Source organism: Salmo salar, chromosome ssa22, assembly GCF_905237065.1.
Source record: "Salmo salar chromosome ssa22, Ssal_v3.1, whole genome shotgun sequence".
Classification (NCBI taxonomy): Eukaryota; Metazoa; Chordata; class Actinopteri; order Salmoniformes; family Salmonidae; genus Salmo; species Salmo salar.
Genome location: NC_059463.1, coordinates 39,364,137 through 39,385,862, shown reverse-complemented (window position 1 = coordinate 39,385,862; position 21,726 = coordinate 39,364,137). Strand labels below are relative to the sequence as shown.

At 43.6% G+C, this 21,726-nt stretch overlaps 1 protein-coding gene across 17 annotated transcripts in view; it reads left to right on the top strand.

Annotated features, from left to right (window-relative positions):
• Positions 1-21,726, top strand: part of LOC100380688 (calcium-dependent secretion activator 1) — a 158,319-nt gene that overhangs the window by 131,616 nt on the left and 4,977 nt on the right. For 5 of the 17 annotated variants that reach the window (XM_014167818.2, XM_014167815.2, XM_014167821.2 and 2 more), the window contains 11 exons: positions 398-427; positions 1,051-1,059; positions 2,693-2,849; positions 3,667-3,808; positions 4,746-4,910; positions 6,535-6,690; positions 17,233-17,380; positions 17,492-17,566; positions 17,803-17,886; positions 18,030-18,062; positions 19,464-19,571. In XM_014167818.2, the coding sequence (XP_014023293.1) occupies positions 398-427; positions 1,051-1,059; positions 2,693-2,849; positions 3,667-3,808; positions 4,746-4,910; positions 6,535-6,690; positions 17,233-17,380; positions 17,492-17,566; positions 17,803-17,886; positions 18,030-18,062; positions 19,464-19,571 (1,107 nt within the window). The remainder of the gene's footprint in view (positions 1-397; positions 428-1,050; positions 1,060-2,692; positions 2,850-3,666; positions 3,809-4,745; positions 4,911-6,534; positions 6,691-17,232; positions 17,381-17,491; positions 17,567-17,802; positions 17,887-18,029; positions 18,063-19,463; positions 19,572-21,726) is intronic. The other 12 variants (XM_045705292.1, XM_045705294.1, XM_045705297.1 and 9 more) reach the window with 4 other exon arrangements.

The window sequence follows — 21,726 nt, the reverse complement described above, 5'->3', positions numbered from 1 at the left end:
TCACTTATTCATCATTCATAACCCTGGTGGTACAATGTTACATAAACATTGGTTGCCTTGAAAGATGGTAATGCCTAAATTGATTTCAGCTCAATGTGTACAGTAGAGTAGAGAACAGAACAGTATAGGTAGCTCTAATGTAGGCTAGGTGCTCCTAGTCGTACTGAACTGTAGGTGATGCATGCTCATTCCGTGTTAGCTGAGAAATTGGATCATGAAATAGAAACAGCACTAAATAGCTTTTCCCTTGTCTTTGTATTTCCTAAAAGTATAATAAACTAATGTAAACAAACAGCATGATGAGCATGTATAGCATATCTATAGGTGATCCTATGGGATCGATAAGATTAATGCAGATAAGCAGATTTATTCTATCTCTCTGACATATGCTTGACAGGCTGCAGTCACAAGTTCTGGAGATCAATCGGTACAGTATAATTATTTACCTTTCTCTTCAGTCCCATCACAAACCTCCTCTCCCTATCTATCGCATGTTGACCTGCACAGAGACTAGGGCTGCCCTTAGTGTTGTAAGGCTGAGGGGAATACACTAGAGAGGGATGGGTGGCTTTTGTGTGTTGGTGCAGAAACATCAGCTAACATGCTGAATCTGTAATGCTCCACTATACTATAGGCTGCACAACATCACTTTGATCATGAGCATGTCCATGGGGCCATAAAGACTAGTCTTCTTTCCTCTAGCAGCATGTTGAAGTGAGATACACCACAGTATTCTCTCTGTGGTTCTTTTAAGGTTTGATTCAATCCAAAACTCTACCATGAATGTCTCTCCTCTCCTCCCTCCATCCAGCTTTAAGTTGGGTTTCAAATCACGGTTCACACTCTTTGAAAATGTAGAACATTCCTCTTCCTGCTGGCTTCTCCTCTTCCATCTCTCCGCTCTATCCCTCCTTCCGTTTAAGAATTGTTCCACCACTCAGAAACCCTTTATAGGAATGCCTAATAATGTAGATACACTACTGTTTACTATCCTGTACATCTCCCTGTGTTTTCACTGTCTGTATGATCGGTGATATTCGCTCCCTTCAGGGCAAAGAGGTACGTGGTGAAGTTGAATGAGAACCCCCTCCCCCCTGTAACCCTGTAATGGTTTGTGCATGTCCACTAAATGCCCTGCCCCCTTTCTCTGAAGTGTTGGTACAGTCCTCCAGGACTTCTCCTTTGAGCCTATTGTGAACAATGGTGCCTGTTGCAACACTAGAGCCTGTACCCTCTCTGGCTGAGCCTGAGCACTGAGCCTGGGTGTGCAGTAGAGGCCTGGGCCTTGCCTGAGTTCCCCTCCCCCAACATACAGTAGGATGGAGCCCACAATTTACCTGTCCATCCCTCCTTCCTGGAACTATAACCTCCCCCTGAGTCCACACTCACTAACGCTGCCCTGTGTATGATGATGGAGCTTGTACAGGTCTGCTGCGTGTACTATAGCACTAATGATTTATAGTGTTGTAAATAGTATTGGTGGGGGTGGGCAGGTAACTGGGCAGACAAGTAGGTAAGTGAGGACTTGACTGCAATACCGTACCACTGCGCTGGGCTAGCTATAGTCCCCCTATGACAGATGTTTTTCAGGGGATATTGATTCGATATGGAATAAAAGCATGCAACATAACGGGAAGGATTAAGCTTTTCACAGTTTAATCAGTTTCCCCTCTTGGAATTTGTCAAATGTCAAGTTTTTCCAAAGATGAGCAAATAAGCAGAGCCAAGACTGCGAGCACAGGAGCAACATCAACAGAAGCAGAAAGGTCAATGAAAACAGACATGATAAATACCTCCTTCTGACTTACTAAGTAGCATTGTTCACCCTAACTAGTCATCCCGAAAATCACTGGGGAGACCCATATCAAGTACCTTGGTCTGTCCACAAATTATCACTCAGAAGACCCTGTAGTTAGTAGAGAAGCTATGTGCTGCAGTCTTCGGTCAGTGTGCCTACTTCCTATTATATGGCAGAGTACAGTGCATGGACATGACCTGTGTCACATTCACATCTACAGAGGAGTGTTCTGTTGGTATGGCAATGATGTGAATGGTGGAAACCCGAGCTCCTTCCTGGTCCTGGAGAGCAAAGCATGTAGGGAGTTTTCCACGTCAGTCTGCATGAGAAAAGGTACCTAAGGCGCCCCCCGCCAGGCTGTGACCCTCCCTCAATCTAGAGATTAATAATCAATAATCAATGAATACAACATAATTACTCAGCTATATGCTATCATTATGCTATTTTTGGCTTTGTGTATAAATGTATTGTAAAGTTCTTCTCCCGTTGGTGGGAGGCTAGCTAAGGTTTTATGCAGCCCAGATCCCTTTAGTCTTCACCAGCAAGAGCTGTGGATTGGTTTTACTCATTATTGGAGAACACATGGGTTTGCAAGGCTACAGACATCCATTACTATAGATAACTACATAAAATCATTACATTTAACAGCCAACAATGCAAGTACTCTGTGCCTACCTACCTACACTAATATCAGTCCACAGTGCTTTGCTGGTGTGGGGTTTGTTAGAGCTCTGATTAGCTACAGTACGTGTGTGATCCTTCCCAGTCTGCTCTGCCCCCTCGCTGTCCAGCCTGCTCTACCCCATATCCTCACACCTTGACAGGGACTTGTGTTCACCATTCACCCCCTCCCTGGTTCTGTCTCTGTCCTGTCCGTGGTGTGTGTGTGTCTAGGCCTTTGCCTGGTGGTCTGACCTGATGACGGAGCACGCTGAGACCTTCCTAGCCATGTACGCTGTGGACATGGACGCTGCCCTGGAGATCCAGTCTCCTGAGAGCTGGGACAGCTTCCCTCTCTTCCAGCTGCTCAATGACTTCCTCCGCACGGACTGTACGTTTCCTGTTTCTCTTCCTATATACACCAATGGCCTTCTCCAATAAACATTAAGGAACAAGTTAGATTCATGTCATATCTTGGAATGTGAAAGGGATTAACCACCCACTCAAAAGTCCAAAGTTTTCACCCATCTTAAACAGCTAGAGGTGGTTGTGGCTTTTCTCCAGAAATCACACCTTAGAAACAGTGATTCAGAACAGATTATTTTCAAAAACACGTACTGTTCTGTGCTATACTAACACTGCTTGGTCCTGCCCCTTTGTGAAATTTATGTTATAATTGTAACAGTCGTCGTATGGAGTGGACCAAACTGCAGCGGGTATATTGAACATCTTCTTTTATTCGAAGGAAAAACAAACCACTTACACAAAACAAACGACGAAACAGTCCCATCAGGTACACAGACTAAACAGGAAACAACCACCCACAAACACAAGAGAAAACTAACCTACTTAAATATGGCCTCCAATCAGAGGCAACGACAACCAGCTGCCTCTAATTGGAGGTCCTTCCAAAACCCCAACAAAAAAATAGAAAAAATAGATAAACACATAGAAATAGAAAACATAGAACATCAACCAAAAACCCCGAAACACACTAAACAAACACCCCCTGCCACGCCTTGACCAAACTACAATAACAAATAACCCCTTTTACTGGTCAGGACGTGACAATAATATCAATACTGTATTCTCTCTCCCCCTCTTCTGCCTAAATCACTGCCCTTCTATGATGTTTATTAACAATATAACTATAAAACAATGTTTATTGCTATAATCTCTTTATTCTCTCACTCTTCTTCTGCTTCTAGATCACCTGTGCAACGGGAAATTCCACAAACACCTGCAGGACCTCTATTCTCCCCTGGTGGTTAGATATGTGGACCTGATGGAGTCCTCCATCGCTCAGTCTATCACCAGGGGGTGTGAGGGAGAGTCCTGGGTGCCTGTAAAGTAAGGGACCGTCCATCCTCTCACTAACTGTCTGCTCTTTAGGATGGCTAGATAGGCCAGGAGAGAGAGACTCTTACAAGACTACTATACCTCATGTTGGTCACTCCTTATTGAGATTTGACTGCCTCACCACACTCCTCAGTCAGAGTTTCTTTTCTGAGAAGGAAAACATATCCCGATAGGCATTAATACAACTTTTATTAGGATACAAAGGCCTTGGAGATTAGTTATTCCAACTTCAGAAACAAATTAAACCTGAATATGATGGTACGACTCATAAGGTATTATTAAAACTATTAGTTTTATTGTCAGAAGCTCTAAACTTTAGTGTATATTGTTCGGTTTAGTTGAAGTCTATCTCCAATATTTCCATCCTTTTTGTTTCATGCTCTAACGTTCATAGTGTGTGCTTTGAAATGTCACTAGGGACAGAAGCTCTCCGGTTTAGTTTGTGTTTCTAATTTGCTCTTTTTCACTTTGTAAGTAATTCTTATTGATTTGTCATTCCATTTACATTTTGCTTTGCTTTCTTCATAAAGGAAGCTCTTTACAAAGCTCTAAACCTCAAAAGAAAATACATATTTCTAGACTATAGGTCTAGTGTTTATATAACTTTGTTGTTTTGTCTTACTGCTGCTTTTATACTGTATGTGTCTCTGTGTCTCTGAAATCCACTGCTTATTCTGAATGTAGTAGGTCCTCTTTTTCTATGTGCTTCCGAAAACATCTGCTTCTCTAACTGTTGCTCTTGTTTATGTGTGGTATTTACATACTATGTATCATGTCAGAAGATGATCGGTTTCTTTGTGACTTTTCCTCTTGTGTTCTGGATTTGATTACTTTTACTGTACAGTGTCACATGGCTTTGATCTGCAGCAGTGTCTACATTACCACTGTTCTGGATTTATTTTGTTCTTTTTGTCTGTCTCTTCTGCAGGAGCTTAACAAGTAATCTGCCCAATGTGAATCTCCAAATACCAAATGTCAACCTCCAAATTCCCAAAGTACCAAATCTGCCGCCAGTAGCAGGACTATCAGTTAACCTTCCAACAATGCCTAGTTTTTCCACCCCGTCATGGATGGCTGCTATCTATGTCCCTGAGTGTGTATTCAACTAGTTCACCTTAGATTTATGTGCATCAGCAATGTATTGCCTTGGTATGAAGATGTCCCCTAGGTCCCCAAGTCACAGGTCATTGACAATTAAAATATTGATTTACATTTTGAAATATCTCTGCCAACGACCTGCTTAGACATTATGTAAGGGAAAACAGCTTATTTCTCAACTCCATAGGCTAGAGCATGGCACGCACATTCCAGATATGACTACTTTACCCTTACGTTCCTCAAATCAAATCTGGGGTAAACATTAAAGCAGAGCGGTCTTTACCGATCCTATCATGTTCATGCCAAGAGCACTGCAAAGGGGTTAAACACAGTAGTTTAGGCTTGTTTAGAGTTTAGACTTGATTGTTCTCGAAATGAAGGGCTATCTGATGCCTTCTCATTTCCCCTCAACATGCATGCAGTTGAGCTGTGAGGTACAGAGATACAGATCCAAACCATCTCTCACTGGAAGTGTTGAGCTTTGTTGCACTGAACTCTATTGCAGCAGTGGACATAATTCAGCTGGAATTTTCTGTCCAATGTGTATCTTTCCTCTTCTCTCCAACAGTTTTCATAATTGCACTAGCTGTAGAGAATAAAGTAGTTTGTCCATAGTGCTCATGAATAGTTGACTGTACCACTGATTGCTAATAGAAAACACAGTTGCATCAGCACCATGTATGAATATTACTGGTCCTGGCTCACATGACTGTCTATGGCCAGTGGGATAGGGTGGGTGGGGCTGGTGGTTAGCGGATGTTTTCATTCTAGTGTTTCTATTTTTATGGTTGGGATGGGGAGGGGTGGGTAGAGAGTCCACCTGGTTGTATCTGGGTGGGTGGACTGTTAGCTGAATGCTCTGAAGCAACCATCGCTTCAGTGCAGCTGGCATCCAATATAGTAGAGATCTGCCCCCTCTCCTGTCCTCTTTTCCTCTCCTCCTCTTCCTGTTTTTCCTGCATCCCCCTATCCCAGTCAGCTCTACCCAGGATGACAGCACCTTCAGACAGGACTGCATGGTGTGTTTAATATCTACTGTACTGTAGGATACACTCCCAGTACCACCAGCCTGAGGACATGGGGGGTGAGAGAGGGGGCTGCTCTTCAAGAGTTGTATTTTCTGTGATTGATCGTGTATACCCAAAACAAACCAAGTTCAATAGAGATCAATTAAACCTACTTTTGAACACAAAATTATAGCCATGTTTCAAGGCACGCCTTCCCTTACCTCTCTACTCCCTCGCTCTGTATAGACACAAGTCAGCGTGTGAGATATCTGCAGTGACTATCCTGCATGATTCCACTTCACACCTAAAGGGTTAATAATAACCATATGCTACAGCATGGTTATTTCAATGTTGGAGTCAACCCTGACCTTTTATTTCCCCCACACACTGACTGTCTGTCTAAAGAGAAGATCTGATATTTATAAGTTGAGTTAATATGAAGGACATTACTCTGGAACAGTCGGTCGGTGTGTGGTTAGAATAAAGGACCTTTGACCCCAGACGTTGAGGTGTGGAGGACCAGCATCCTCCTTTACACCCCCCTGACCCCTCTGTCTTCTTTGACCTTTGCCCTCTGACCTGTTTGTGTTTGGGTGTGCCGTTGGTGTGCAGCAATGGCTCTGGGACATCGGAGGACTTGTTTTGGAAGCTGGAGGCACTGCAGACCTTCATCAGGGACCTGCACTGGCCCGAGGAGGAGTTCGCCAAACACCTGGAGAACCGCATGAAGCTCATGTCCAGCGACATGATCGAGAACTGCGTCAAACGGTGTGTGTGTGTTGTGTGTATGTTTCTGTGTTGGATTCGATATAATGTGGTTGTCAGTGTTTGTGGGGGTCGGTGCATGTGTGTGTCAAATCAAATCAAATCAAATTTTATTGGTCACATACACAAGGTTAGCAGATGTTAATGCGAGTGTAGCGAAATGCTTGTGCTTCTAGTTCCGACCATGCAGTAATATCTAACAATTTCACAACAACTACCTTATACACACACAAGTGTAAAGGAATGAATGAGAATGAATGAGAATATGTACATATAAATATATGGATGAGTGATGGCCGAACGGCATGGGCAAGATGCAGTAGATCGTATAGAGTACAGTATAAACATATGAGATGAGTAATGTAGGGTATGTAAACATGATATAAAGTGGCATTGTTTAAAGTGACTAGTGACTAGTGATGCATTTATTACATCCAATTTTTAATTGTTAAATTGGCTAGAGATTTGAGTCAGTATGTTGGCAGCAGCCACTCAATGTTAGTGATGGCTGTTTAACAGTCTGATGGCCTTGAGATAGAAGCTGTTTTTCAGTCTCTCGTTCCCAGCTTTGATGCACCTGTACTGACCTCGCCTTCTGGATGATAGCGGGGTGAACAGGCAGTGGCTCGGGTGGTTGTTATCCTTGATGGCCTTCCTGTGACATCTGGTGGTGTAGGTGTCCTGGAGGGCAGGTAGTTTGCCCCCGGTGATGCGTTGTGCAGACATCACTACCCTCTGGAGAGCCTTACGGTTGTGGGCGGAGCAGTTGCCGTACCAGGCGGTGATACAGCCCGACAGGATGCTCTCGATTGTGCATCTGTAAAAGTTTGTGAGTGTTTTTGGTGACAAGCCAAATTTCTTCAGCCACCTGAGGTTGAAGAGGCGCTGTTGTGCCTTCTTCACCACGCTGTCTGTGTGGGTGGACCATTTCAGTTTGTCCGTGATGTGTACGCCGAGGAACTTAAAACTTTCCAACTTCTCCACTACTGTCCTGTTGATGTTGATAGGGGGGTGCTCCCTCTGCTGTTTCCTGAAGTCCACGATCACCTCCGTTGTTTTGTTGACGTTGAGTGTGAGGTTATTTCCTTGACACCACACTCCGAGGGCCCTCATCTCCTCCCTGTAGGCCGTCTCATCATTGTTGGTAATCAAGCCTACCACTGTAGTGTTGTCTGCAAACTTGATGATTGAGTTGGAGGTGTGCATGGCCACGCAGTCATGGGTGAACAGGGAGTACAGGAGAGGGCTGAGAACGCTCCCTTGTGGGGCCCCAGTGTTGAGGATCAGCGGGGTGGAGATGTTGTTTCCTACTCTCACCACCTGGGGGCAGCCCGTCAGAAAGTCCATGTCCCAGTTGCACAGGGCGGGGTCGAGGCCCAGGGTCTCGAGCTTAATGATGAGTTTGGAGGGTACTATGGTGTTAAATGCTGAGCTGTAGTCGATTAACAGCATTCTTACATAGGTATTCCTCTTGTCCAGATGGGTTAGGGCAGTGTGCAGTGTGATTGCGATTGCGTCGTCTGTGGACCTATTGGGGCGGTAAGCAAATTGGAGTGGGTCTAGGGTGTCAGGTAGGGTGGAGGTGATATGATCCTTGACTAGTCTCTTAACCTGTCTGGGCAAAGTGGGACGTTTGCGTCCCACCCTAGTCAACAGCCAGTGGAATCGCGTTGCGCGAAATACAAAACCTCATAAATGCTATAACTTCAATTTCTCAAACATATGACTATTTTACACCATTTTATAGATACACCTCTCCTGAATCGAACCACGTTGTCCGATTTCAAAAAGGCTTTACAGCAAAAGCAAAACATTAGATTATGTTAGGAGAGTACCCTGCCAAAAAAAATCACACTGCCATTTTCAAAGCAACTAGATGCATCACAAATACCCAAAACACAGCTAAATGCAGCAATAACCTTTGACAATCTTCATCAGATGACACTCCTAGGACATCATGTTACACAATACATGCATTTTTTGTTGGATAAAGTTCATATTTATATATGAAAACAGCATTTTACATCGGCTCGTGACGTTCAGAAAATATTTTCCCTCATTGTTAAAATGTAATATTGTCATTCAAAGAATTATAGATTAACAGCTCATGAATGCAACCGCATTGCCAGATTTAAAAAATTACTTTTTTACTGGGAAATCACACTTTGCAATAAATGACATGTATGCTCAGAAAAATAGGCTAGGCGATACATGTTAGCGCCATCTTGGAACCATCTAAAATCAAAAATACTATTGTTAATATTCCCTTACCTTTGATTATCTTCACCAGAAGGCACTTCCAGGGATCCCAGGTCCACAACAAATGTAGTTTTGTTCGAAAAAGTTAATAATTTATGTCCCAATAGTTCCTTCTTGTTAGCGCGTTCCGAAGGCTACTCATAATGTACTGAAGCGCGCGGGACTTGTCGTCATGTATGTGCAAAAAATATATATTTACGTTCGTTCAAACATGTCAAACGTTGTATAACATAAATCTTTAGGGACTTTTTCAACCAGAGCTTCAATAATATTCAAGGCGGACGATTGCATTGTCTTACTAAACGTTTCGAAAGGGGAGGGTAGCCATGGGCGCCCACGTCATAGTGGTAATGGCCCTCCCCCTGTGACCAACTTCCCAAGCATCTCTTTGGGTCAGTTTCTACCATAGAAGACTCAAACCACTTTGTAAAGACTGTCGACATCTAGTGGAAGCCTTAGGAAGTACTAAATGATTAATAAGTCCCTGTGTGTTTCAATGGCAAAGGTTTGAAGTGATTCCACACATCAGATTTCCATTTCCTGTTAGGATTTGTCTCAGGGTTTTGACTGCCATATGAGTTCTGTTATACTCACAGACACCATTCAAACAGTTTTAGAAACTTTAGAGTGTTTTCTATCCAAATCTACTAATTATATGCATATTCTAGTTACTGGGCAGGAGTAGTAACCAGGTTAAATCGGGTACGTTTTTTATCCGGCCGTGCAAATACTGCTCCCTATCCCCAACAGGTTTTAAAGCACTTCATGATGACGGAAGTGAGTGCTACGGGCCAATAGTCGTTTAGCTCAGTTACCTTAGCTTTCTTGGGTACGGAGAAAAAATGTATGAAATGTATGTATTCAATACTGTAAGTCGCTCTGGATAAGAGTGTCTGCTAAATGACTAAAATGTAAATGTTGGGAACAGGAACAATTGATTGAATATGTCCGTAAACACACCAGCCAGTTGGTCTGCGCATGCTCTGAGGACGCGGCTAGGGATGCCATCTGGGCCGGCAGCCTTGCGAGGGTTAACACATTTCAATGTTTTACTCACGTTGGCTGCGGTGAAGGAAAGCCTGCAGGTTTTGGTAGCGGGCTGTGTCAGTGGCACTGTATTGTCCTCAAAGCAAGTAAAGAAGTTGTTTAGTTTGTCTGGGAGCAAGACATCGTGGTCCGCAACGGGGCTGGTATTCTTTTTGTAGTCCGTGATTGACTGTAGACCATGCCACATACCTCTCGTGTCTGAGCCGTTGAATTGCGACTGTACTTTGTCTCTATACTGTTTGATTGCCTTGCGGAGGGAATAGCTACACTGTTTGTATTCGGTCATGTTTCCGGTCGCCTTGCCCTGATTAACCTGTTAGGGCTAGGGGGCAGTATTGACACGGCCGGATAAAAAACATACCCGATTTAATCTGGTTACTACTCCTGCCCAGAAACTAGAATATGCATATAATTATTGGCTTTGGATAGAAAACACCCTAAAGTTTCTAAAACTGTTTGAATGGTGTCTGTGAGTATAACAGAACTCATATGGCAGGCAAAAACCTGAGAAGATTCCTTACAGGAAGTGCCCTCTCTGACAAGATCTTGTTCTTCTTGTCTCTGTTTATTGAAGACTGAGGATCTTTGCTGTAACGTGACACTTCCTACGGCTCCCATAGGCTCTCAGAGCCCGGGAAAAAGTTGAATGATATCGAGGCAGCCCCAGGCTGAAACACATTATCGCGTTTGGATAGTGGCCGGTCAGAGTACTCTGAGACTCAGGCTCGTGCACGAGGGCATGAGATGTTTTTATTTTCTCTCTCTTTGTACGTATACACGCTTTCCCGGTCGGAATATTATCGCTTTTTTACGAGAAAAATGGCATAAAAATGGATTTTAAACAGCGGTTGACATGCTTCGAAGTACGGTAATGGAATATTTAGAATTTATTTGTCACGAAATTGAATCTAGAAAAAATCTAGAAAAGATTTAGAAAAAAAGATCTAGAAAAACGCATGTCAAAAATGTTATAAATTGATTTGCATTTTAATGAGGGAAATAAGTATTTGAGCCCTCTGCAAAACATGACTTAGTACTTGGTGGCAAAACCCTTGTTGGCAATCACAGAGGTCAGACGTTTCTTGTAGTTGATCACCAAGTTTGCACACATCTCAGGAGGGATTTTGTCCCACTCCACTTTGCAGATCTTCTCCAAGTCATTAAGGTTTCGAGGCTGACGTTTGGCAACTCGAACCTTCAGCTCCCTCCACAGATTTTCTATGGGATTAATGTCTGGAGACTGGCTAGGCCACTCCAGGACTTTATTGTGCTTCTTCTTGAGCCACTCCTTTGTTGCCTTGGCCGTGTGTTTAAGGTCATTGTCATGCTGGAATACCCATCCACGACCCATTTTCAAAGCTCTGGCTGAGGGAAGGAGGTTATCACCCAATATTTGACGGTACATGGCCCCGTCCATTGTCCCTTTGATGCGGTGAAGTTGTCCTGTCCCCTTAGCAGAAAAACACCCCCAAAGCATAATGTTTCCACCTCCATGTTTGATGGTGGGGATTGAATTCTTGGGGTCATAGGCAGCATTCCTCCTCCTCCAAACACGGCGAGTTGAGTTGATGCCAAAGAGCTCCATTTTGGTCTCATCTGACCACAACACTTTCACCCACTTGTCTTCTGAATTATTCAGATGTTCATTGGCAAACTTCAGACGGGCATGTATATGTGCTTTCTTGAGCAAGGGGACCTTGCAGGCGCTGCAGGATTTCAGTCCTTCACGGCGTAGTGTGTTACCAATTGTTTTCTTGGTGACTATAGTCCCAGCTGCCTTGATATCATTGACAAGATCCTGCCGTGTAGTTCTGGGCTGATTCCTCACCGTTCTCATGATCATTGCAACTCCATGAGGTGAGATCTTGCATGGAGCCCCAGGCCGAGGGAGATTGACAGTTCTTTTGTGTTTCTTCCATTTGCGAATAATCGCATCAAATGTTGTCACCTTCTCACCAAGCTGCTTGGCGATGGTCTTGTAGCCCATTCCAGCCTTGTGTAGGTCTACAATCTTGTCCCTGACATCCTTGGAGAGCTCTTTGGTCTTGGCCATGGTGGAGAGTTTGGAATCTGATTGATTGATTGCTTCTGTGGACAGGTGTCTTTTGTACAGGTAACAAGCTGAGATTAGGAGCACTCCCTTTAAGAGTGTGCTCCTAATCTCAGCTCGTTACCTGTATAAAAGACACCTGGGAGCCAGAAATCTTTCTGATTGAGAGGGGGTCAAATACTTATTTCCCTCATTAAAATGCAAATCAATTTATAACATTTTTGACATGTGTTTTTCTGGATTTTTTTGTTGTTATTCTGTCTCTCACTGTTCAAATAAACCTACCATTAAAATTATAGACTGATCATTTCTTTGTCAGTGGGCAAACGTACAAAATCAGCAAGGGATCAAATACTTTTTTCCCTCACTGTACATCAATGTTGTTGTCCGACGCTATCCGGAACATATCCCAGTCCACGTGATCGAAGCAATCTTGAAGCGTGGAATCAGACTTGTCAGACCAGCGTTGAATAGACCTGGGCATGGGCGTTTCCTGTTTTAGTTTCTGTCTATAGGCTGGGAGCAACAAAATGGAGTCATGGTCAGATTTGCCAAAAGGAGGGCGAGGGAGAGCTTTGTATGTGTCGCTGAAGTTAGAGTAACAATGGTCCAGAATTTTGCCAGCCCGGGTCACGCATTTGATATGCTGATAAAATTTAGAGAGCCTTGTTTTCAGCTTACCCTTGTTAACCTCTATGGGCTAGGTGGGACGCTAGCGTGCCACCCGTGGTGCACTCCATCAACAGCAGGTGCATTTCAAGAGCGGCAAATTTGAATCCAAATAAATGTCAAAATTCTAATTTTTCAAACATACAACTATTTTACACCCTTTGAAAGATAAACATCTCCTTAATCTAACCACGTTTTACGATTTCAAAAAGGTTTTACGGCGAAAGCATAAATTTAGAGTATGTTAGGACAGTACATTTACAAGAGTTGTGTGTAATGTTTTGTCAAGTCAAAGACAGGGTCACCAAAACCATAAAACCAGCTAAAATGATGCACTAACCTTTTACAATCTCCATCAGATGACACTCCTAGGACATTATGTTAGACAATGCATGCATTTTTAGTTCTATCAAGTTCATATTTATATCCAAAAACAGCGTTTTACTATGGCATTGATGTTGAGGAAATCGTTTCCCTCCAATAACCGGCAGTCAAGTCAGCGTCACAAATTAAATAATTAAAATTAGAAAACATTGGTAAAATATTATATTGTCATTTAAAGAATTATAGATTTACATCTCTTGAACGCAATCAACTTGCCAGATTTAAAAATAACCTTACTGGGAAATCACACTTTGCAATAATCTGAGCACTGCGCCCAGAAAAATACGCGTTGCGATACAGACTAGACGTCATGTTGGGGAGATCTAAAATCGAAAATACTATGTAAATAATCCATTACCTTTGATTCTCTTCATCAGATGTCACTTCCAGGTATCACAGGTCCATAACGAATGTAGTTTTGTTCAAAAAAGCTCATCATTTATGTCCAAAAATCTCCGTCTTGTTAGCACATGATCTAAGCCAGCCGGACTTCTCGTCATGAACGAGGGGAAAAAATATATTTACGTTCGTTCAAACATGTAAAACGTTGTATAGCATAAATCATTAGGGCCTTTTTTAACCAGAACATGAATAATATTCAAGGTGGACGAATGCATACTCTTTTATAACGTATTGGAACGAGGGTACCCAACATGAACTCGCGCGCCAGGTGTCTAATGGGACATCATCGTTCCATGGCTCTTGTTCGGTCAGATCTCCCTCCAGAAGACTCAAAATACTTTGTAAAGGCTGGTGACATCTAGTGGAAGCAATAGGAAGTGCCAAAATATTCCTCAGCCCCTGTGTTTTTCAATGGGATAGGTTTAAAGGTAATACAACACATCAGGTATCCACTTCCTGTCAGAAAATGTCTCAGGGTTTTGCCTGCCAAATGAGTTCTGTTATACTCACAGACACCATTCAAACAGTTTTAGAAACTTTAGAATGTTTTCTATCCATATATAATAAGTATATGCATATTCTAGTTACTGGGTAGGATTAGTAACCAGATTAAATCGGGTACATTTTTTTATCCAGACGTGCAAATGCTGCCCCCTAGCCCTAACAGGTTAAAATCCCCAGCTACCGTGACGGCCGTCGTAGTGATTGGACCAAAATGCAGCAGGTATGTGAATGCTCATCTTAACTTTTATCGAACACTACACAAAACAAGAAAAAAAACGAACGACAGCTAAACGGTTTTGCAGGCTAACCACAGCAGTGCAAAAACAACTTCCCACAAAAAACAGGTGGAATAAGGGCTACCTAAGTATGGCTCCCAATCAGCAACAACAAAGTACAGCTGTCCCTGATTGAGAGCCATACCAGGCCAATACAAAGAAATACACAACATAGAAAGAACATAGACATACAAAACATAGAACAATACCCAAAAACCCCGACAACACAAAGCAAACACACCCCTGCCACGCCCTGACCAAACTACAATAACAAATAACCCCTTATACTGGTCAGGACGTGACAGTACCCCCCCCAAAGGTGCAGACCCCGGACGCACCTGAAACAAAATCTAACAAAACAATAACCCACAACAAAAAATCCCAAAACTACAGGGGAGGAAAGGGAGGGTGGTCACCGTCACCGACGGTTCTTGTGCACCACCCCCCCTCCCCAATCCTCCTACCATGGAGGTGGCTCAGGAGCGGGACGCAGACCCCGCTCCACCACTGGCTCACCCCACTTTGGTGGCACCACTAGAGCGAGGTCCCTCGCCACCGACCCCGGACGGGGGACCCTCGCAGCGGGCGACTCTGGCTGCGCCGGACAGGAGGGCAACTCTGGCTGCGCCGGACAGGTGGGCGACTCTGGCTGCGTCGGATAGGCGGGCGGCTCTGGCTGCGCCGGACTGGCGGGCGGCTCTGGCGGCTCCGGACTGGTGGGCGGCTCTGGCGGCTCCGGATTGGCGGGCGGCTCTGGCGGCCCCGGAAGCTCTGGACAGGGACTGCACACTGAAGGCCTGATGCATGGGGCTGGCTTTGGAGGCGCCAGACTATTTTCATGCACCACAGGGCTAGTGCAAGGAGTAGGAGCAGGATGAACTGGACTGGGCTGACGCACTGGAGGCCTAGTGCGTGGGGCTGGTACTGGAGGTACCAGACTGGAGACACGCACCTCAGGGCTAGTGCGAGGAGCAGGAACAGGATGTACTGGACTGGGCTGACACACTGGAGGCCGGGTGCGTGATGCTGGCTTTGGAGGTGCCAGACTAGGGTCACGCACTTCAGGGCTAGTGCGAGGAGCAGGAACTGGATACACCGGGTCTTGAACACACACTGGAGGTCTGGAGCGCACAGCCTGCACAACCCATCCTGGCTCGATTGTCAGCGTAGCCCTGCACGGGCGGAGTGCTGGCACAGGGCGAACTGGGCTGTGCTGAGAACCGATGGCTGCCGTGCGTAGAGCAGGCGCAGGGTAGCCTGGATCCAAGAGACACACTGGTGGCCAGATGTATTGTGCCGGCGCACTTCTCCCAGGCTCGATGCTCACTCTAGCACGGCACTTACGGGGGGCTGGTATCACCCGTACCGGACTGTGCGTGCGGCTGGGCGAGACCGTGCGCACTTCCGCATAGCATGGTGCTCTCTTGTTCCATCGCTCCCCGTAATAAGCACGGGAAGTTGGCTCAAGTCCCAGTCCTGGCCTAGCCAACCTACCCATGTGCCCCCCCCAAAATTTGTTTTGGGGCTGCCTCTCAGGTTTCCTTGCCAGCCGTGTTCCCACATAACATTCCCGGTTGTCACCAGCCTTCTTCCATGGTCCTTTTCCAGCTAGAATCTCCTCCCAAGTCCATGACTCTAGATAGCTCTGCTGCTCCTTCCTCCGCTGCTTCGTCCGTTGTTGGTGGGAAGTTCTGTAATGGCCGTCGTAGTGATTGTACCAAAATGCAGCGGGTATGTGAATGCTCATCTTAACTTTTATTGAACACTACACAAAACAAGAAAAAAAACGAACGACAGCTAAACAGTTTTGCAGGCTAACCACAGCAGTGCAAAAACAACTTCCCACAAAAGACAGGTGGAATAAGGGCTACCTAAGTATGGCTCCCAATCAGCTGTCCCTGATTGAGAGCCATACCAGGCCAATACAAAGAAATACACAACATAGAAAGAACATAGAAATACAAAACATAGAACAATACCCAAAAACCCCGACAACACAAAACAAACACACCCCTGCCACGCCCTGACCAAACTACAAAAACAAATAACCTCTTATACTGGTCAGGACGTGACAGCTACAATAAATGCAGCCTCAGGATATGTGGTTTCCAGTTTACATAGAGTCAAATGAAGTTCTTTCAGGGCCATTGAGGTGTCTGCTTGGGGGGGGGAGATACACGACTGTGATTATAATTGAAGAGAATTCTCTTGGTAGATAATGCGGTTGGCAATTGATTGTAAGGAATTCTAGGTCAGGTGAACAAAAGGAATTTAGTTCTCGTTAAACGACTCGTTAATCATAAGGCATACACTCCCGCCCTTCTTCTTACCAGAGAGATGTTTGTTTCTGTTGGCACGATGCGTGAAGAAACCAGGTGGCTGTACCGACTCTGATAACGTATCCAGAGTGAGCCATGTTTCCGTGAAACAGAGAGTGTTACAATCTCTGATGTCTCTCTGGAAGAAAACCCTTGCTCGGATTTTGTCTACCTTGTTGTCAAGAGACTGGACATTGGCGAGTAGTATACTCGGGAGCGGTGGGCGATGTGCCCGTCTATGGAGCCTGACCAGAAGACTGCTCCATTTGCCCCTTCTGCAATGCTGTTGTTTTGGGTCGCCTGCTGGGATCCGATCCATTGTCCTGGGTGAAAGCCAAACACAGGATACGCTTTGGGAAAGTCGTATTTCTGGTCGTAATGTTGGTAAGTTGACGTTGCTCTTATATCCAATAGTTAATCCCGGCTGTATGTAAAAAGACTTAAGATTTCCTGTGGTAACAGTGTAAGAAATAATACATAAAAAACAAAATACTGCATAGTTTCCTAAGAACACGAAGCGAGGCGGTGTTGTGTCGTGTCGGTGTTGGTGTCTCTCGATCATGTGGCTGGACATGAGCCTCTGCCTCAAACAAAATATGATACATTGCATAGAGATGTTCCCTGATGTGTATTGCAGCACTAAGATGGCATTTGAGTCCAAGCTGGCAAAGAGCAGCAGGGGCACAGACTTCCGCATCTCAGCAGCAATATGCACCATGTTCAATGTGATGGTGGACGCAAAGGACCAGTCCGCCAAGCTGTGTGCCATGGAGATGGGCCAGGAGGTAAGAATGTGGTGCAAAGGTTGTGGGTTCATTTCCCACAAGGGATCACATACACCTACTAGAAAATGTACCACCAAAATAGATGAACTGTGTGTTATTTTGGTATTTCAGAAACAGTACCACGCCCAAATAGATGAACTGATTGAGGAGAGTGTGAAAGACATGATCCAACTCATGGTGGCTAAGGTACACTTCACTCTTCTTCTTTCTTATAGAAGTTGTCCTTCCTAACGATACGTGACTCATTTTGTGGTTGGCCTCAGCTTGCTTTGTGGTACTAGAAAAGAAGAACAAGGTGATTTGTGGTCTGGGATAAATCTATTTGTTAGTTGTTTGTAACCATTTCACTGTTGTATTCGGCCCATGTGACAAATACGATTTGATTTGTTTATTTGTTGTTTGTGTGTCTCACTTCTTCTCAGTTTGTGGTTATTCTGGAGGCCCTGTTGGCGAAGATCTCCCGATATGATGAAGGCACTCTCTTCTCATCTTTCATGTCATTCACGGTAAGACTAGGCTTCTCTACTGTATCTCCTCCAATATCGTGGCAGATGGAACTGTGTTTCTGTCAATTATTGTAGTTATATTGGTGACTGTGCAAATGATGCAATTCTCATCTTTTCTTGTCACATTCTGTCTGTAATTTCAGGTGAAAGCTGCGTCTAAGTATGTGGATGTCCCTGTAAGTGTGCTGCAGTCCCACATGTCAAACCAGTAAAGCTATGTGATCTGAAAGCAATAACATATAATTCAGTACATTCTTATGTGTTTGCTGTGATTTTACTGTGCTGTGCAGAGAAGATATATTTTTCTCCCATAACCCCTTTCCTCTGCCTCTCCCAACCCTTCCTCTATTTATTATCCTTAATACTTTTTACTGTGTGAGTAGGTACAGTTGAAATCGGATGTTTGCATACACTCGTTTTTCAACCACTCCACAAATTTCTTGTTAACAAACTATAGTTTTGCCAAGTCGGTTAGGACATCTACTTTGTGCACGACAATTGTTCACAGACAGATTATTTCACATATAATTCACTGTATCACAATTCCAGTGGGTCAGAAGTTTACATACACTAAGTTGACTGTGCCTTTAAACAGCTTGGAAAATTCCAGAAAGTTATGTCATGGCTTTAGATGCTTCTGATAGGCTAATTGGCATGATTTGAGTCAATTGGAGGTGTACCTGTGGATGTATTTCAAGGCCTACCTTCAAACTCAGTGCCTCTTTTCTTGATATCATTGAAAATTCACAAGAAATCAGCCAAGAACTCAGAAAAAAATTGTAGACCTCCACAAGTCTGGTTGATCCTTGGGAGCAATTTCCAAATGCCTGAAGGTACCACGTTCATCTGCACAAACAACAGTACGCAAGTATAATCACCATGGGACCACGCAGCTGTCATACTGCTCAGGAAGGATACGCGTTCTGTCTCCTGGAGATGAACGTACTTTGGTGCGAGAAGTGCAAATCAAAACCAGAACAACAGCAAAGGACCTTGTGAAGATGCTGGAGAAAACAGGTATAAAAGTATCTATATCCACAGTAAAACGAGTCCTATATCGACATAACCTGAAAGGCCGCTCAGCAAGGAAGAAGCCACTGCTCCAAAACTGCCATAAAAAAGCCATACTACGGTTTGCAACTGCACATGGGGACAAGGATCATACTTTTTGGAGAAATGTCCTCTGGTCTGATGAAACAAAAATAGAACTGTTTGGCCATAATGACCATCGTTATGTTTGGAGGAAAAAGGGGGAGGCTTGCAAGCCGAAGAACACCATCCCAACCGTGAAGCACAGGGGTGGCAGCATCATGGTTGAAGTACATCAAAACCAATACTTTATTTAATGTATAGCTGGGATTAAATGTCAGGAATTGTGAAAAACTGAGTTTAAATGTATTTGGCTAAGGTGTATGTAAACTTCCAACTTCAACTGTATTTAGTACATTACATCATTATTTAATTTCAGAGTTGTCAATATTTTATTTATTTTCCATATTCTTTAGTATATTTTAAATACATTTTTACATAATACAAATGACAGATTTACAATGTTTCTGTTTCTGGTGTGTTTGCAGAAGCCTGGGATGGATGTTGCCGACGGTTACGTGACCTGTGTCCGCCACTCTCAGGACATCCTGCGAGATAAGGTCAATGAGGAGGTGTATATAGAAAGGTTATTTGATGTAAGTAAGATGCCTCCTCCTGACCAATAGGAAGGGGGATTTCCAAAATGTGGCAAAACAATTGTGACAGAGAAGGGATATGATATGTCACATTTTGAGACCATGGGCTGTGTGTATACCTACCACAGCCTGGTACAGAAGAGGGCTGTGTTTTATTATCCTCCTCTAGTGGCTTTTCTCTTCTATCTATTCTTCCTCCTCTGCTGCTGCCCACTGTATTCTGGTATGCATTGCCACAGTGTTTTTGGACCTTTGGGAATTGGTTGGATCCCTTTGGTTTACAAGCAAAGAATCCAAACAAGCACCATCAGGCAGGATTATCGAAAGCAGTGCTCTCTGGGTAAAGAAAGATATGGGATTATGTACAGATGATCTAATTCACTCCAACACTAGGATACATAATAACTAACATTGATTTTCTATGTCAATAATCTTGAATATTATATAGTACTTTACAATACAGATGTCGGATCTTAATTTGTGGATTAACATTAATGGATATTTTTGTAGGGACTGATCAATTTTTCATAAGGATAAATCAAGCCTCTTTCAATGTGGAAAATACAAACTTCAGAAGCCTTTTTAAACCTCAAACACTCTAAAAGATTTAAATGCCATGCATTGCAGGAAAGTTCTCCTGCAACAGGGTGATCAAATGAAGATCCTACATCTGTACACGTTCACGTTTGAATCGGTCTGGCAAAAGCCAGGGATATGAGAGCACTGTCTTACAAGCACGTAATCCTTATGTGGTACATTTGAAATAATGTGTCCACCATTTCCGTGAGGTGTACTACAGTGATGTGTGTCTGCTTCATACCCCTGAAATGTATAAACTGTACAGTATTGTGGTGCACAGATGTGTGTGTGTGTTGGCTTTGTGTGTCTGAGAGATGTGCGGTACAGTGATTCAGTATGTGTATTAGTGTGTCTGAGAGGTGTTTGGTACAGTGATTCAGTATATGTATTAGGTGTGTATTAGTGTGTCTGAGAGGTGTGTGGTACAGTGATTCAGTATGTGTATTAGCTGTGTATTAGTGTGTATGAGAGGTGTGCGGTACAGTGAATCAGTATGTGCATTAGCTGTGTATTACTGTGTCTGAGAGGTGTGCGGTACAGTGATTGAGTATGTGTATTAGCTTTGTATTAGTGTGTCTGAAAGGTGTGCGGTACAGTGATTCAGTATGTGTATTAGCTTTGTATTAGTGTGTTTGAGAGGTTTTATTCGTGCAGTAGCATTCTGTTCCAGCGCTGTCACTGTGTGTTGGCTTTGTGTGTTTGAGAGGTGTGCTGTTATGTGCTAGCGAGGTGTGCTGTTATGTGCTAGAGAGGTGTGCTTTTATGTGCTTAGAGTGGTGTGTGTTTTGTGCTTGAGAGGTGTGTTGTACTACTGTGAAGTATGTTTGCTTTCATCTTTGAAGTCAACACTGGCTGTCCCTGTCTGTCTCCTTGTATTTCTACACTGCTAAACAGTACCTCCTCCCTACTGTTTCTGATGTGTGGCTGTTAGTATAGCTGCTTCTGACCTGACCCTACCATGTTTGACTGTTTACATCTTTTGAGCTGTGGATGTTTTGGTTGCAACAGTGTTTAACTTTGTATTTCCATTAGTGTCTGATGATTAGATTGGTGCTTTTATAAACATTATTTTCCATCCTAATGCTATTATATTCCATCCATCTCTTTGCATGAAACTGGCAAAACTCCCCAATGCTGCATCTCGCTCTCTCTCTCTCTTTCTATCTTTCACTTATTCATTTCAACAACTTTACTTTTTTTCTCTCTCTCTCAATTCTTTCTTTCTTTATTAACCCCATAACTCCTACCGCCTTATCTCTCTTCAGAAAGTGGCACTTATCTCTAATGTTGCATTGTTTTAGCACATTATGTTGAATGGCATGAATTCAAGTCAAATAATCTTCCTGTGTACATCTTCTAGCATGACCATTCTCCTCTTAGAGTTCTGCCTCAGTCATACTACTATACTACCCTACTACCATACTAATATACTACCATACTACTACTGTATACTACCATACTACCATACCACTATGCAACTATACTACCATACCAACATACTACTACTATATACTACCATACTACCATACCACTATACTACTATACTACTGTACTACTAAACTACCATACTAATATA